The sequence below is a fragment of the Panulirus ornatus genome, chromosome 3 (assembly GCF_036320965.1).
Source record: "Panulirus ornatus isolate Po-2019 chromosome 3, ASM3632096v1, whole genome shotgun sequence".
Classification (NCBI taxonomy): domain Eukaryota; kingdom Metazoa; phylum Arthropoda; class Malacostraca; order Decapoda; family Palinuridae; genus Panulirus; species Panulirus ornatus.
Window position 1 is genome coordinate 29,260,773 of NC_092226.1, and position 18,593 is coordinate 29,279,365.

Genomic DNA, 18,593 nt, shown 5'->3' on the forward strand with positions numbered 1-18,593 from the left:
GCAACTTACCTCCCACACCATATACTCTTAAAACCTTCCACAAAGCATCTCTATCAATTCTATCATGTGCCTTCTCCACATCCATTATTGCTACATACAAATCCATCTGTTTTTCTAAGTATATCTGACATATTCTTCAAAGCAAACACCTGACCCAAACATCCTCTACCACTTCTGAAACCACACTGCTCTTCCTCAATCTGATGCTCTGTACATGCCTTCACCCTCTCAATCAAAACCCTCCCATATAATTTACCAGGAATACTCAACAAACTTATACCTCTGTAATTTGAACACTCACCTTTATCCCCTTTGTCTTTGTACAATGGCACTATGCATGTATCATGCCAATCCTCAGTCACTTCACCGTGAACCATACATACAACAAATATCCTTATCTATCAGTCAACAACACAGTCACCCCCTTTTTTAATAAATTCCACTGCAATATCATCCAAACCCGCAGCCTAGCCAGCTTTTATACCTCTTCTCTGTTTACCAAACCATTCTCCCTGACCGTCTCACTTTGCACACCACCTTGACCAAAACACCCTATATCTGCCACTCTATCATCAAACACATTCAACAAACATTCAAAATACTCACTCCATCTCCTTCTCACTTCACCACTACTTGTTATTACCTTGCTATTAGCCCCCTTCACAGATGTTCCCATTTGTTCCCTTGTCATACACACTTTATTTACCTCCTTCCAAAATATCATTTTATTCTCCCTAAAGTTTAATGATACTGTCTCACCCCAACTCTCACTTGCCCTCTTTTTCCCCTCTTGCACATTTCTCTTGACCTCCTGCCTCTTTCTTTAATACATCTCTCAGTCACTCGCACTGCTTCCCTGCAAAAATTGTCCAAACAATTATCTCTTTTTCACTATCAATCTTATTTCTTCATCCCACAGCTCACTACCCATTCTAATCTGCCCATCTCCCACCTTTCTCATGCCACAGGCATCTTTTGCACAAGCCATCACTGCTTCCCTAAATACATCCCATTCCTCCCCACTCCCCTTACATCATTTGCTCTCACCTTTTTCCATTCTGCACTCAATCTATCCTGGTACTTCCTCGTACAAGTCTCCTATCCAAGCTCACTTACTCTCACCACTTTCTTTACCCCAACAATCTCTCTTCTTTTCTGAAAACCTCTACAAATCTTCACCTTCTCCTCCTCAAGATAATGATCAGACATCTCTTCAGTTGCCCCTCTCAGCACATTATCATCCAAAAGTCTCTTTCACATGCCTATCAATTAACACGTAATCCAATAATGCTATCTGGCCAAACGCTTCTCTCTTCTCTTTCACTAACAATCTTACTTCTTCATCCCACCACTCACTACCCTTTCTAATCTGCCCACCTTTCTCATGCCACAAGCATCTTTTGTGCAAACCATCACTGCTTCCCTAAAAACATCCCATTCCTCCCCCACTTCCCTTACATCATTTGCTCTCACCTTTTTCCACTCTGCACTCAATCTCTCCTGGTACTTCCTCATACAAGTCTCCTTTCCAAGCTCACTTACTCTCTCCACCCCAACAATCTCTCTTCTTTTCTGAAAACCTCTACAAATCTTCACCTTCGCCTCCACAAGATAACGATCAGACATCCCTTCAGTTGCCCCTCTCAGCACATTAACATCCAAAAGTCTCTCTTTCATGTGCCTATCAATCAACATGTAATCCAATAACGCTCTATGGCCATCTTTCCTACTTATAAATGTATACTTATGTATATCTCTCTTTTTAAACCAGGTATTCCCAATCTCCAGTCCTTTTTCAGCACACAAATCTACAAGCTCTTTACCATTTCCATTTACAACACTGAACACCCAATGTACACCAATTATACCCTCAACTGCCACATTACTCACCTTTGCATTCAAATCACCCATCACTATAACCTAGTCTCGTGCATCAAAGCTGCTAACACAGTCACTCACCTGCTCCCAAAACACCCATCTCTATCCATTTAAATCACCCATCACTATAACCCGGTCTCATGCATCAAGGCAGCTAACACAGTCACTCAGCTGCTCCTAAAACACCCATCTCTATCCATCCACTTTCAATTTTACCCGTATCAATCTATGTATACTTGATAAAACATTATACTGTTTTAAGCAACGTTTAACGAAAAACGCATGTTTCAGTTATTCCATGACTCAGCAGCAGCAGCAGTTATTGTACCATCCCAGAACTGGAATTATTTGACTCTGTCTAATAATAACATTTATGCAAGGCAGTATCATTGGAGTAAGTTGTCAAAAACCTTTCATTCCAAAGGAGTCTACCTTTTCCCTACTATAAACTGTAGTGTAGACTTGAATCAGCATGTACCCCTAAAGATGATGTCCTAGGGTTAAATAATAAAACTAACAACCCTAGGACCCATTTCATGAGGCTCCTATACCTTTAAAGCTGTACTACAATCAGTAGAAAGGCAATGATACACTCCTCTGAAGTGTGAAGTTCCTTAATGAAACTGTAATCCTTTCTGTCCACTGACCTTTTCAAAGGTGACTTTTCACTCCATGTAACAACATATAGCTTAAGTCCAGTAACATCTGGTACACACATACATATAAACAGGTACATATAAGTATCCTAAAAGACTGACCAAAGTACACCTACAGTACATCACTCACTTCTAAACTTAAAAATGATAATAACAAAAAAAAAAAAAATGCTGATCCATGGGATGGAAAAAGTCAATCTGGTAGTAAACATCCTGTTAACATTGTGAACCTTAAGAATTTTGAGCTGTCAAGTGCTTAGAAAGTCAACGATGTTATCTCTGTGGCAGTCTCAGACTGGCCAAAGGCAGGCCCAAAATAAGTGAACTGCTGCAGCTGAGAGTGAAGGGTGGGGAAGGCTAGCGATTTCTTACCTGAAACTTCAGTACTGAAAGGGGAAAGGTCCAAACCCTAATTTTCCTGAAGAACATCCTAAGAATCTCTCAAGGTTTAAATATCATATGTAAAAAGCAAATGATTCCTACAACCATAATTTCACAGACCTTCCCCTTACCCTAATAGCTTGAATTTACTGTATCTTACTCATACACAGATTAGACAACCACGGAAGCATCACATATGTATGATGCAAATAAGACTGCAGTGAAGGGAAATAAAATCATATGTTATGCAGTAATATCATTCTCACTAACCACGTCTTACCTGGTCATGGAACCGAAAGGGCTAAAAAAAACTTCCATCTCTTACATATTTCTCCTCTGTTACTTTAGCATTCTCCCAGACTTGTCTAATATACTTTCATTCCTTAAACGTATCACCTATTTATTCATCTACCTCTATAACAGCATGTAATTCTCTTTCAGATTATGATTCACTCTTCTTCTGAAATACTCATTTACCTACCTTTTATTCATATATATTAACCTTATAACTCTTCAATCCAGAGGTTTACACCTTTTGTCTTTCACTCATCACCATTTCATCACTAAAAACTAAGTGATGAAGTATGTTTGGCAAATAAGTAACACCAAATCAATTACTGCAACTATCTTAACCAACCAGTTCCCTAATACCACAACTGCAGTACTATAAAATGAAACTAGTTTATGCAGGGATTATCTGTATAATGATCGTATGACAGAACCTTAAATACTGGTCAATTGGTGATCTACATTTTTCCTATCTCTGAGTTACTGCCCAAGCAAACTGATATCCAATAAGTGATTATTAATTGATCAATTTAAGTTCAAAATATAAATAAAGAATCTTACCAATAAAGAATGCCCATCAATACCCTTCCTCAAAGTAATTTCACAACAGTCTGCCAACTCCACCTGTAACAAAAAATAGTACTTTTTTTCATATGGTTTTCTGAGTAAAGGAATCAAAATAGAATTTTCATGGAAGCATAAATGTACAATAACACTAGTCTCTGCAGTTTATAAAAGCATCAACACTAAAGAAATGAAACTAACTGGTATTCGCAGTGGTGGTAATAATAATAATAATAATAATAATAATAATAATAATAATAATAATAATAGTAATAATAATAAAATGAAACTAATAATAATAAGCAAATGTATTTGTATGTAGCATTTATGGATCTGGAGAAGGCATATGATAGAGTTGATAGAGATGCTCTGTGGAAGGTATTAAGAATATATGGTGTGGGAGACAAGTTGTTAGAAGCAGTGAAAAGTTTTTATCGAGGATGTAAGGCATGTGTACGTGTAGGAAGAGAGAAAAGTGATTGGTTCTCAGTGAATGTAGGTTTGCGGCAGGGGTGTGTGATGTCTCCATGGTTGTTTAATTTGTTTATGGATGGGGTTGTTAGGGAGGTGAATGCAAGAGTTTTGGAAAGAGGGGCAAGTATGAAGTCTGTTGGGGATGAGAGAGCTTGGGAAGTGAGTCAGTTGTTGTTTGCTGATGATACAGCGCTGGTGGCTGATTCATGTGAGAAACTGCAGAAGCTGGTGACTGAGTTTGGTAAAGTGTGTGAAAGAAGAAAGTTAAGAGTAAATGTGAATAAGAGCAAGGTTATTAGGTACAGTAGGGTTGAGGATCAAGTCAATTGGGAAGTGAGTTTGAATGGAGAAAAACTGGAAGTAAAGTGTTTTAGATATCTGGGAGTGGATCTGGCAGCGGATGGAACCATGGAAGCGGAAGTGGATCATAGGGTGGGGGAGGGGGCGAAAATTCTGGGAGCCTTGAAGAATGTGTGGAAGTCGAGAACATTATCTCGGAAAGCAAAAATGGGTATGTTTGAAGGAATAGTGCTTCCAACAATGTTGTATGGTTGCGAGGCGTGGGCTATGGATAGAGTTGTGTGCAGGAGGATGGATGTGCTGGAAATGAGATGTTTGAGGACAATGTGTGGTGTGAGGTGGTTTGATCGAGAAAGTAACGTAAGGGTAAGAGAGATGTGTAGAAATAAAAAGAGCGTGGTTGAGAGAGCAGAAGAGGGTGTTTTGAAATGGTTTGGGCACATGGAGAGAATGAGTGAGGAAAGATTGACCAAGAGGATATATGTGTCAGAGGTGGAGGGAACGAGGAGAAGTGGGAGACCAAATTGGAGGTGGAAAGATGGAGTGAAAAAGATTTTGTGTGATCGGGGCCTGAACATGCAGGAGGGTGAAAGGAGGGCAAGGAATAGAGTGAATTGGATCGATGTGGTATACCAGGGTTGACGTGTTGTCAGTGGATTGAATCAGGGCATGTGAAGCGTCTGGGGTAAACCATGGAAAGCTGTGTAGGTATGTATATTTGCGTGTGTGGACATATGTATATACATGTGTATGGGGGTGGGTTGGGCCATTTCTTTTGTCTGTTTCCTTGTGCTACCTCACAAACGCGGGAGACAGCGACAAAGCAAAAAAATAAAAAATAAAAAAATAATAATAATAATAATAATAATAATATATAACACAAATGAAAAAGTTGCTTCATACAGCCTTATTTTGGCATGTTTTTTTCCTGATGATGATACTAATCAAGGTAGCACCAGAAACAGAAAAAATAGTTTCATTTGCTCACATCCACTCTATCTGTACAATAGAGTAATCTCAACCAACATCAAAGCCCCAAGGACCATTTTTGTGGTCTCCCCAATAGTTTCACATGTTCTGGTTCAACCCAATGACACCACCTTATACCAGCACATCACTCTAATTCACTTCATCCCATGCACACCTCATGCGCTCCTGCATGTCCAGGCTCCAGTAACTCAAAGCATTTTCTACTCCATCCTTCCATCTCATCATCCTCAGTTTCCCTTCTCTATCTTGTTCCCTCCACTTCTGATGCACATCACCTTGAAATTAAGCTCACCTCACTTGACCTCTCCAAATGTCCAAACAATTTCAACATATCCTCTTCAACTCTCTCAGCCATACTCTTCTTACTACCACATCTCTCTCTCTCTCTCTCTCTCTCTCTCTCTCTCTCTCTCTCTCTCTCTCTCTTACCCCTGCCATTTATTTCCTACTAGGTCAATCCTCCTTATCTAAAGCCTCCTCATCCATCCAGTGGCTCACCTCAGCTGCCATAGTTCCTTCCACTCCATGGAATTTAAACCATCCTTCTTCCTTCATGTTCTGCATTCAAACATATGCAAATCAATCTGTCTCTCTCTCTCTCTCTCTCCCCTACTAAACCTCATTATCTTACTTTCATTCTCTTTAACTCTCAACTCACTCCTTTCTCATACTCTCCCAATCTCAGGCAACTTATTTTGGTCTGAATATAGTCCATCATCTGAACCATGTCATCTGCAAACACCAACTGACTCTCCTCAAAGACCCCTATCCCTACCCCGAACCTGCCTGCAGACCTGCCTCCTCTAGAAAACCCTTATATTTACCCCCTTTACAATCCCATCTATAGGCAGATTAAAAACAGACATGGTGACATCACACACCCCTGGTGCAGATCCACCTCATCTGAGTTACACCTCTCTTGCTACTTGCATATATGCCTTACTCTGTTAATAAAAATTCAGTAATTCTAAAAGTTTTCCTCCCACACCATGCATTCATATAATTTTCCATAAATCAACTACATCAACCCTACCATATGTTTTCTTCAAATCCATAAACTTTACACACAAATTTTTCTCTTTCTTTGATTCAAACATTCACTGTTTTACCATTTACCTTCATAAAATGACATTAAACAGGCATTCCACCAGTCCTTTGACACCTCAACCTGAGCCATGCATATACTGAAAATCCTGACTAACTAGTCAACATCAATGCTACCTTCTTTCGAAAGAAAATTCAACGGCAATCCCAGCCACACAAGCAACTTTGCCATGCTTCATCTTATCACATCTTCTCTTTACATCAAACCATTTGCCATAACTCTATTATTTTGCATACCTCCATGTCTCAAAACACCCAACATTTACTACCCAGTCCAAAACAGTCTGAAGTCCTTCAAATTATTCACTCCATATTCTCTTCAACTTTTCCCTGTCTAATACCACTTACCCATCTACCACCTTCTCAGATGTTCCAATCTGTTCTCTTGTTCTCCTTACACTATTCATCTCTTTCCAGAACATCATTTTCTACTTAAAGCTCACTTATATTCCCTTAAGCCATCTAACATTTGCCCTCTTTTTCAGACCCCTGCACCTTCCTCTTCCCTAATATTGCTTCCAAGGAGGTGCCACCCATAAACTTTTCTTTTCTCTATCACTAGTAACTACATATGCTCTGGTTCAGCAAATTGTCCCCTGTATATCACATCAATCCAATTCACTTTATCCCATGCACACCTTACACTCTTGCATGTTCTGGCCCTAATAACAAAGCATCTTTCACTCCATCCTTCCGTCTCATCATCCTCAGCCTCCCCCTCCTCCTTGTCCCCTCCACTTCTGATGCACATACTCTCTAAATCAATCTCTCCTCATCCTCTCCATATGTCCAAACAATTTCAGCACACCCTCTTCAACTCTAAAAACCCACTACTCAGTCCCCTTTCTCACTTGCACACATCCCATGTTCAACATTCCACACACTTCTTCCAAACATATAAGCACTGCTTCCCTAAGAACCCTCTATTCCTCACACACTTCCCTAGCTTCATTTACCCTAATCTTTTGCCATTCTTCACCCATTCTCTCCAAGTATTTTCTCACACTATCCTTTTTTAAAGGCTCACTCACTTTCATCATGCTCTTTCTATTCATATATTTTCCCCTTTTCCTAAAACTTTTAAAAACTAATGGTAATTACCAATTTGTACTGTATGGGGAGGGAGTTTTACACTTGTGGATCCCCACCTTACAAAACATTCTCTATTGTCAAACAACTTCTTAAATTTATGTATGCTGTCTACATTGGGAGTCTTATATTTGTGGGTCCCATCTCACAAACATTCTCTACTGTCATACTTATCAAACTCATGTATGCTGTCTGCATTAACCATGTCCTCAGTCATTCTATTCCATTCATCTAGTGCTCTTATAGTGTAGAAGTACTTCTTTACATCTTTTTTAATGAATTTCTTGCTTAATTTCAGGCTATGTCCTCTGGCTACTCTATCCCTACATTTCATAAAGAGCTGTTCACTGTCCATATCATCAACCTGTTTTAAAAACTTAAAGATTGTGTTCAGGTCATCCCCCACTCTTCTCTCTTCCAAGGGTGGCAATATGAAGCCTTTAGCCTTCCCCTGTAACTTAGCTCTCTTAATTCTGGTACAATCTTTGTTACCCTCCTCTGGACCTTCTCTCTTAGGTCCATGTGCTCCTATCGGATGGTGACCAAACTTGAGAAGCACATTTTAGTTTTGGCCTTGTGTATGATATGAACAACTTGCATAATATTTCCTTATCTATATACTTGAAGGCTATTATGATATATGCCAAAAGACAGTTTGCCTACTCTATCATTCTCCTAATATGGGACTCTGACAACAGTATTGAGACAATGTTAACTCTGAAGTCCTTATCATCAGCAGAATCCTGAAGCTCAGTTTCTGCTAGATTATAATCATATTGAGGTCTTCTTTCAATCTGTTCCATCCTCATTACTTTAACATTTGCTTAAGATGAATTTCATAAACCTTTATCAACCAACTCTGGAGTATGTTTAGCGAAGTTCTATTGCAAGCCAATGCAATCCTCCTCACTTTTCACTTTCATCATGACTTTTGCATCATGTGCAAACATATTCATATTCATATCCATACCTTAAAAAGGTGTTTTTCATAAATGTACTGGAAAAGTTGAGGTCCAAATAAATTTTTGGTCTGTCAAGGCTTTATTATGGTAGATGACCAACTACTTACCCTCATGTATCCAAGATATGGTTGTACTTTGTGTAATGAAGCCAACTGAGAAACATCATAAGCCAATATTTCTGTTTCATGATAAGAGAAGTGGACCAGGCAGCATGATACAGTGGTTAAATTGATGAAAACTACTATTGACGTTTGTGTAAATAAATTATACATTTCCCTTTTCCATAGCCAGAGGTTGAACCATTATGTGACATTCATTTTTCATTTAATTTCAAGCTAGAAGTTTCAGTTTTCTAAATTATTTCTTACATTTTTCATATGTATATATATATATGTATATGTGTGTGTGTGTGTTTATGTGCATATGTATGTGTATATATATGTATATGTGTATGTATACATATATATTAAGTATTAAGAATATGTGGTGTGGGAGGCAAGTTGTTAGAAGCAGTGAAAAGTTTTTATCGAGGATGTAAGGCATGTGTACGTGTAGGAAGAGAGAAAAGTGATTGGTTCTCAGTGAATGTAGGTTTGCGGCAGGGGTGTGTGATGTCTCCATGGTTGTTTAATTTGTTTATGGATGGGGTTGTTAGGGAGGTGAATGCAAGAGTTTTGGAAAGAGGGGCAAGTATGAAGTCTGTTGGGGATGAGAGAGCTTGGGAAGTGAGTCAGTTGTTGTTTGCTGATGATACAGCGCTGGTGGCTGATTCATGTGAGAAACTGCAGAAGCTGGTGACTGAGTTTGGTAAAGTGTGTGAAAGAAGAAAGTTAAGAGTAAATGTGAATAAGAGCAAGGTTATTAGGTACAGTAGGGTTGAGGATCAAGTCAATTGGGAAGTGAGTTTGAATGGAGAAAAACTGGAAGTAAAGTGTTTTAGATATCTGGGAGTGGATCTGGCAGCGGATGGAACCATGGAAGCGGAAGTGGATCATAGGGTGGGGGAGGGGGCGAAAATTCTGGGAGCCTTGAAGAATGTGTGGAAGTCGAGAACATTATCTCGGAAAGCAAAAATGGGTATGTTTGAAGGAATAGTGCTTCCAACAATGTTGTATGGTTGCGAGGCGTGGGCTATGGATAGAGTTGTGTGCAGGAGGATGGATGTGCTGGAAATGAGATGTTTGAGGACAATGTGTGGTGTGAGGTGGTTTGATCGAGAAAGTAACGTAAGGGTAAGAGAGATGTGTAGAAATAAAAAGAGCGTGGTTGAGAGAGCAGAAGAGGGTGTTTTGAAATGGTTTGGGCACATGGAGAGAATGAGTGAGGAAAGATTGACCAAGAGGATATATGTGTCAGAGGTGGAGGGAACGAGGAGAAGTGGGAGACCAAATTGGAGGTGGAAAGATGGAGTGAAAAAGATTTTGTGTGATCGGGGCCTGAACATGCAGGAGGGTGAAAGGAGGGCAAGGAATAGAGTGAATTGGATCGATGTGGTATACCAGGGTTGACGTGTTGTCAGTGGATTGAATCAGGGCATGTGAAGCGTCTGGGGTAAACCATGGAAAGCTGTGTAGGTATGTATATTTGCGTGTGTGGACATATGTATATACATGTGTATGGGGGTGGGTTGGGCCATTTCTTTTGTCTGTTTCCTTGTGCTACCTCACAAACGCGGGAGACAGCGACAAAGCAAAAAAATAAAAAATAAAAAAATAATAATAATAATAATAATAATAATATATAACACAAATGAAAAAGTTGCTTCATACAGCCTTATTTTGGCATGTTTTTTTCCTGATGATGATACTAATCAAGGTAGCACCAGAAACAGAAAAAATAGTTTCATTTGCTCACATCCACTCTATCTGTACAATAGAGTAATCTCAACCAACATCAAAGCCCCAAGGACCATTTTTGTGGTCTCCCCAATAGTTTCACATGTTCTGGTTCAACCCAATGACACCACCTTATACCAGCACATCACTCTAATTCACTTCATCCCATGCACACCTCATGCGCTCCTGCATGTCCAGGCTCCAGTAACTCAAAGCATTTTCTACTCCATCCTTCCATCTCATCATCCTCAGTTTCCCTTCTCTATCTTGTTCCCTCCACTTCTGATGCACATCACCTTGAAATTAAGCTCACCTCACTTGACCTCTCCAAATGTCCAAACAATTTCAACATATCCTCTTCAACTCTCTCAGCCATACTCTTCTTACTACCACATCTCTCTCTCTCTCTCTCTCTCTCTCTCTCTCTCTCTCTCTCTCTCTCTCTTACCCCTGCCATTTATTTCCTACTAGGTCAATCCTCCTTATCTAAAGCCTCCTCATCCATCCAGTGGCTCACCTCAGCTGCCATAGTTCCTTCCACTCCATGGAATTTAAACCATCCTTCTTCCTTCATGTTCTGCATTCAAACATATGCAAATCAATCTGTCTCTCTCTCTCTCTCTCTCCCCTACTAAACCTCATTATCTTACTTTCATTCTCTTTAACTCTCAACTCACTCCTTTCTCATACTCTCCCAATCTCAGGCAACTTATTTTGGTCTGAATATAGTCCATCATCTGAACCATGTCATCTGCAAACACCAACTGACTCTCCTCAAAGACCCCTATCCCTACCCCGAACCTGCCTGCAGACCTGCCTCCTCTAGAAAACCCTTATATTTACCCCCTTTACAATCCCATCTATAGGCAGATTAAAAACAGACATGGTGACATCACACACCCCTGGTGCAGATCCACCTCATCTGAGTTACACCTCTCTTGCTACTTGCATATATGCCTTACTCTGTTAATAAAAATTCAGTAATTCTAAAAGTTTTCCTCCCACACCATGCATTCATATAATTTTCCATAAATCAACTACATCAACCCTACCATATGTTTTCTTCAAATCCATAAACTTTACACACAAATTTTTCTCTTTCTTTGATTCAAACATTCACTGTTTTACCATTTACCTTCATAAAATGACATTAAACAGGCATTCCACCAGTCCTTTGACACCTCAACCTGAGCCATGCATATACTGAAAATCCTGACTAACTAGTCAACATCAATGCTACCTTCTTTCGAAAGAAAATTCAACGGCAATCCCAGCCACACAAGCAACTTTGCCATGCTTCATCTTATCACATCTTCTCTTTACATCAAACCATTTGCCATAACTCTATTATTTTGCATACCTCCATGTCTCAAAACACCCAACATTTACTACCCAGTCCAAAACAGTCTGAAGTCCTTCAAATTATTCACTCCATATTCTCTTCAACTTTTCCCTGTCTAATACCACTTACCCATCTACCACCTTCTCAGATGTTCCAATCTGTTCTCTTGTTCTCCTTACACTATTCATCTCTTTCCAGAACATCATTTTCTACTTAAAGCTCACTTATATTCCCTTAAGCCATCTAACATTTGCCCTCTTTTTCAGACCCCTGCACCTTCCTCTTCCCTAATATTGCTTCCAAGGAGGTGCCACCCATAAACTTTTCTTTTCTCTATCACTAGTAACTACATATGCTCTGGTTCAGCAAATTGTCCCCTGTATATCACATCAATCCAATTCACTTTATCCCATGCACACCTTACACTCTTGCATGTTCTGGCCCTAATAACAAAGCATCTTTCACTCCATCCTTCCGTCTCATCATCCTCAGCCTCCCCCTCCTCCTTGTCCCCTCCACTTCTGATGCACATACTCTCTAAATCAATCTCTCCTCATCCTCTCCATATGTCCAAACAATTTCAGCACACCCTCTTCAACTCTAAAAACCCACTACTCAGTCCCCTTTCTCACTTGCACACATCCCATGTTCAACATTCCACACACTTCTTCCAAACATATAAGCACTGCTTCCCTAAGAACCCTCTATTCCTCACACACTTCCCTAGCTTCATTTACCCTAATCTTTTGCCATTCTTCACCCATTCTCTCCAAGTATTTTCTCACACTATCCTTTTTTAAAGGCTCACTCACTTTCATCATGCTCTTTCTATTCATATATTTTCCCCTTTTCCTAAAACTTTTAAAAACTAATGGTAATTACCAATTTGTACTGTATGGGGAGGGAGTTTTACACTTGTGGATCCCCACCTTACAAAACATTCTCTATTGTCAAACAACTTCTTAAATTTATGTATGCTGTCTACATTGGGAGTCTTATATTTGTGGGTCCCATCTCACAAACATTCTCTACTGTCATACTTATCAAACTCATGTATGCTGTCTGCATTAACCATGTCCTCAGTCATTCTATTCCATTCATCTAGTGCTCTTATAGTGTAGAAGTACTTCTTTACATCTTTTTTAATGAATTTCTTGCTTAATTTCAGGCTATGTCCTCTGGCTACTCTATCCCTACATTTCATAAAGAGCTGTTCACTGTCCATATCATCAACCTGTTTTAAAAACTTAAAGATTGTGTTCAGGTCATCCCCCACTCTTCTCTCTTCCAAGGGTGGCAATATGAAGCCTTTAGCCTTCCCCTGTAACTTAGCTCTCTTAATTCTGGTACAATCTTTGTTACCCTCCTCTGGACCTTCTCTCTTAGGTCCATGTGCTCCTATCGGATGGTGACCAAACTTGAGAAGCACATTTTAGTTTTGGCCTTGTGTATGATATGAACAACTTGCATAATATTTCCTTATCTATATACTTGAAGGCTATTATGATATATGCCAAAAGACAGTTTGCCTACTCTATCATTCTCCTAATATGGGACTCTGACAACAGTATTGAGACAATGTTAACTCTGAAGTCCTTATCATCAGCAGAATCCTGAAGCTCAGTTTCTGCTAGATTATAATCATATTGAGGTCTTCTTTCAATCTGTTCCATCCTCATTACTTTAACATTTGCTTAAGATGAATTTCATAAACCTTTATCAACCAACTCTGGAGTATGTTTAGCGAAGTTCTATTGCAAGCCAATGCAATCCTCCTCACTTTTCACTTTCATCATGACTTTTGCATCATGTGCAAACATATTCATATTCATATCCATACCTTAAAAAGGTGTTTTTCATAAATGTACTGGAAAAGTTGAGGTCCAAATAAATTTTTGGTCTGTCAAGGCTTTATTATGGTAGATGACCAACTACTTACCCTCATGTATCCAAGATATGGTTGTACTTTGTGTAATGAAGCCAACTGAGAAACATCATAAGCCAATATTTCTGTTTCATGATAAGAGAAGTGGACCAGGCAGCATGATACAGTGGTTAAATTGATGAAAACTACTATTGACGTTTGTGTAAATAAATTATACATTTCCCTTTTCCATAGCCAGAGGTTGAACCATTATGTGACATTCATTTTTCATTTAATTTCAAGCTAGAAGTTTCAGTTTTCTAAATTATTTCTTACATTTTTTCATATGTATATATATATATGTATATGTGTGTGTGTGTGTTTATGTGCATATGTATGTGTATATATATGTATATGTGTATGTATACATATATATTAAGTATTAAGAATATGTGGTGTGGGAGGCAAGTTGTTAGAAGCAGTGAAAAGTTTTTATCGAGGATGTAAGGCATGTGTACGTGTAGGAAGAGAGGAAAGTGATTGCTTCTCAGTGAATGTAGGTTTGCGGCAGGGGTGTGTGATGTCTCCATGGTTGTTTAATTTGTTTATGGATGGGGTTGTTAGGGAGGTAAATGCAAGAGTTTTGGAAAGAGGGGCAAGTATACAGTCTGTTGTGGATGAGAGAGCTTGGGAAGTGAGTCAGTTGTTGTTTGCTGATGATACAGCGCTGGTGGCTGATTCATGTGAGAAACTGCAGAAGCTGGTGACGGAGTTTGGTAAAGTGTGCGAAAGAAGAAAGTTAAGAGTAAATGTGAATAAGAGCAAGGTTATTAGGTACAGTAGGGTTGAGGGTCAAGTCAACTGGGAGGTAAGTTTGAATGGAGAAAAGCTGGAGGAAGTGAAGTGTTTTAGATATCTGGGAGTGGATCTGGCAGCAGATGGAACCATGGAAGCGGAAGTGAATCATAGGGTGGGGGAGGGGGCGAAAATTCTGGGAGCCTTGAAGAATGTTTGGAAGTCGAGAACATTATCTCGGAAAGCAAAAATGGGTATGTTTGAAGGAACAGTGGTTCCAACAATGTTGTATGGTTGCGAGGCGTGGGCTATGGATAGAGTTGTGCGCAGGAGGGTGGATGTGCTGGAAATGAGATGTTTGAGGACAATATGAGGTGTGAGGTGGTTTGATCGAGTAAGTAATGTAAGGGTGAGAGAGATGTGTGGAAATAAAAAGAGTGTGGTTGAGAGAGCAGAAGAGGGTGTTTTGAAATGGTTTGGTCACATGGAGAGAATGAGTGGGAAAGATTGACCAAGAGGATATATGTGTCAGAGGTGGAGGGAACGAGGAGAAATGGGAGACCAAATTGGAGGTGGAAAGATGGAGTGAAAAAGATTTTGAGTGATCGGGGCCTGAACATGCAGGAGGGTGAAAGGCGTGCAAGGAATAGAGTGAATTGGAACGATGTGGTATACCGGGGTCGACGTGCTGTCAATGGATTGAACCAGGGCATGTGAAGCGTCTGGGGTAAACCATGCAAAGTGTGTGGGGCCTGGATGTGGAAAGGGAGCTGTGGTTTCGGTGCATTATTACATGACAGCTAGAGACTGAGTGTGAACGAATGGGGCCTTTGGTGTTTTTCCTAGCGCTACCTCGCACACATGAGGGGGGAGGGGGTTGTTATTCCATGTGTGGTGAGGTGGCGATGGGAACAAATAAAGGCAGACAGTATGAATTATGTACATGTGTATATATGTATATGTCTGTGTGTGTATATATATGTGTACATTGAGATGCATAGGTATGTATATTGTGCATGGGTGGACATGTATGTATATACATGTGTATGTGGGCGGGTTGGGCCATTCTTTCGTCTGTTTCCTTGCGCTACCTCGCTAACGCGGGAGACAGCGACAAAGCAAAATGAATAAATAAATAAATATATATATATATTATCCCTGGTGATAGGGCTGAAAGAATACTTCCCACGCATTCCTCGCATGTCGTAGAAGGCGACTAGAGGGGACGGGAGCGGGGGGCCAGAAATCCTCCCCTCCTTGTATTTCTAACTTTCTAAAATGGGAAACAGAAGGAGGAGTCACGCAGGGAGTGCTCATCCTCCTTGAAGGCTCAGACTGGGGTGTCTAAATGTGTGTGGATGTAACCAAGATGTGAAAAAAGGAGAGATAAGTAGTATGTTTGAGGAAAGGAACCTGGATGTTTTGGCTCTGAGTGAAACGAAGCTCAAGGGTAAAGGGGAAGAGTGGTTTGGGAATGTCTTGGGAGTAAAGTCAGGGGTTAGTGAGAGGACAAGAGCAAGGGAAGCAGTAGCAGTACTCCTGAAACAGGAGTTGTGGGAGTATGTGATAGAATGTAAGAAAGTAAATTTCTCGATTAATATGGGTAAAACTGAAAGTTGATGGAGAGAGATGGGTGATTATTGGTGCATATGCACCTGGGCATGAGAAGAAAGATCATGAGAGGCAAGTGTTTTGGGGGCAGCTGAATGAGTGTGTTAGTGGTTTTGATGCCCAAGACCGGGTTATAGTGATGGGTGATTTGAATGCAAAGGTGAATAATGTGGCAGTTGAGGGAATAATTGGTATACATGGGGTGTTCAGTGTTGTAAATGGAAATGGTGAAGAGCTTGTAGATTTATGTGCTGAAAAAGGACTGGTGATTGGGAATACCTGGTTTAAAAAGTAAGATATACATAAGTATACGTATGTAAGTAGGAGAGATGGCCAGAGAGCGTTATTGGATTACGTGTTAATTGACAGGCGCGCGAAAGAGAGACTTTTGATGTAAATGTGCTGAGAGGTGCAACTGGAGGGATGTCTGATCATTATCTTGTGGAGGCTAAGGTGAAGATTTGTATGGGTTTTCAGAAAAGAAGAGTGAATGTTGGAGTGAAGAGGGTGGTGAGAGTAAGTGAGCTTGGGAAGGAGACTTGTGTGAGGAAGTACCAGGAGAGACTGAGTACAGAATGGAAAAAGGTGAGAACAATGGAAGTAAGGGGAGTGGGGGAGGAATGGGATGTACTTAGGGAATCAGTGATGGATTGCGCAAAAGATGCTTGTGGCATGAGAAGAGTGGGAAGTGGGTTGATTAGAAAGGGTAGTGAGTGGTGGGATGAAGAAGTAAGATTATTAGTGAGAGAGAAGAGAGAGGCATTTGGACGATTTTTGCAGGGAAAAAATGCAATTGAGTGGGAGATGTATAAAAGAAAGAGACAGGAGGTCAAGAGAAAGGTGCAAGAGGTGAAAAAGAGGGCAAATGAGAGTTGGGGTGAGAGAGCATCATTAAATTTTAGGGAGGATAAAAAGATGTTCTGGAAGGAGGTAAATAAAATGCGTAAGACATGGGAGCAAATGGGAACTTCAGTGAAGGGCGCAAATGAGGAGGTGATAACAAGTAGTGGTTATGTAAGAAGGAGATAGAGTGAGTATTTTGAAGGTTTGTTGAATGTGTTTGATGATAGAGTGGCAGATATAGGGTGTTTTGGTCGAGGTGGTGTGCAAAGTGAGAGGGTTGGGGAAAATGATTTGGTAAACAAAGAAGAGGTAGTAAAAGCTTTGCGGAAGATGAAAGCCGGCAAGGCAGCAGGTTTGGATAGTATTGCAGTGGAATTTATTAAAAAAGGGGGTGACTGTATTGTTGACTGGTTGGTAAGGTTATTTAATGTATGTATGACTCATGGTGAGGTGCCTGAGGATTGGCGGAATGCGTGCATAGTGCCATTGTACAAAGGCAAAGGGGATAAGAGTGAGTGCTCAAATTGCAGAGGTATAAGTTTGTTGAGTATTCCTTGTAAATCATATGGGAGGGTATTCATTGAGAGGGTGAAGGCATGTACAGAGCATCAGATTGGGGAAGAGCAGTGTGGTTTCAGAAGTGGTAGAGGATGTGTGGATCAGGTGTTTGCTTTGAAGAATGTATGTGAGAAATACTTAGAAAAGCAAATGGATTTGTATGTAGCATTTATGGATCTGGAGAAGGCATATGATAGAGTTGACAGAGATGCTCTGTGGAAGGTATTAAGAATATATGGTGTGGGAGGCAAGTTGTTAGAAGCAGTGAAAAGTTTTTATCGAGGATGTAAGGCATGTGTACGTGTAGGAAGAGAGGAAAGTGATTGCTTCTCAGTGAATGTAGGTTTGCAGCAGGGGTGTGTGATGTCTCCATGGTTGTTTAATTTGTTTGTGGATGGGGTTGTTAGGGAGGTGAATGCAAGAGTTTTGGAAAGAGAGGCAAGTATGAAGTCTGTTCTGGATGAGAGAGCTTGGGAAGTGAGTCAGTTGTTGTTCACTGATGATACAGCGCTGGTGGCTGATTCATGTGAAAAACTGCAGAAGCTGGTGACTGAGTTTGGTAAAGTGTGTGAAAGAAGAAAGTTAAGAGTAAATGTGAATAAGAGCAAGGTTATTAGGTACAGTAGGGTTGAGGGTCAAGTCAATTGGGAGGTGAGTTTGAATGGAGAAAAACTGGAGGAAGTTAAGTGTTTTAGATATCTGGGAGTGGATCTGGCAGCGGACGGAACCATGGAAGCGGAAGTGAATCATAGGGTGGGGGAGGGGGCGAAAATCCTGGGAGCCTTGAAGAATGTGTGGAAGTCGAACACATTATCTCGGAAAGCAAAAATGGGTATGTTTGAAGGAATAGTGGTTCCAACAATGTTGTATGGTTGCGAGGCATGGGCTATGGATAGAGTTGTGCGCAGGAGGGTGGATGTGCTGGAAATGAGATGTTTGAGGACAATGTGTGGTGTGAGGTGGTTTGATCGAGTAAGTAATGTAAGGGTAAGAGAGATGTGTGGAAATAAAAAGAGCATGGTTGAGAGAGCAGAAGAGGGTGTTTTGAAATGGTTTGGT

The 18,593-nt window shown here is 40.3% G+C and overlaps 1 protein-coding gene across 7 annotated transcripts in view; it reads right to left on the bottom strand.

The window, feature by feature from the left end:
• Positions 1-18,593, bottom strand: part of LOC139761740 (uncharacterized) — a 313,003-nt gene that overhangs the window by 238,819 nt on the left and 55,591 nt on the right. For all 7 annotated transcript variants that reach the window (XM_071686163.1, XM_071686174.1, XM_071686205.1 and 4 more), the window contains one exon: positions 3,765-3,827. In XM_071686163.1, the coding sequence (XP_071542264.1) occupies positions 3,765-3,827 (63 nt within the window). The remainder of the gene's footprint in view (positions 1-3,764; positions 3,828-18,593) is intronic.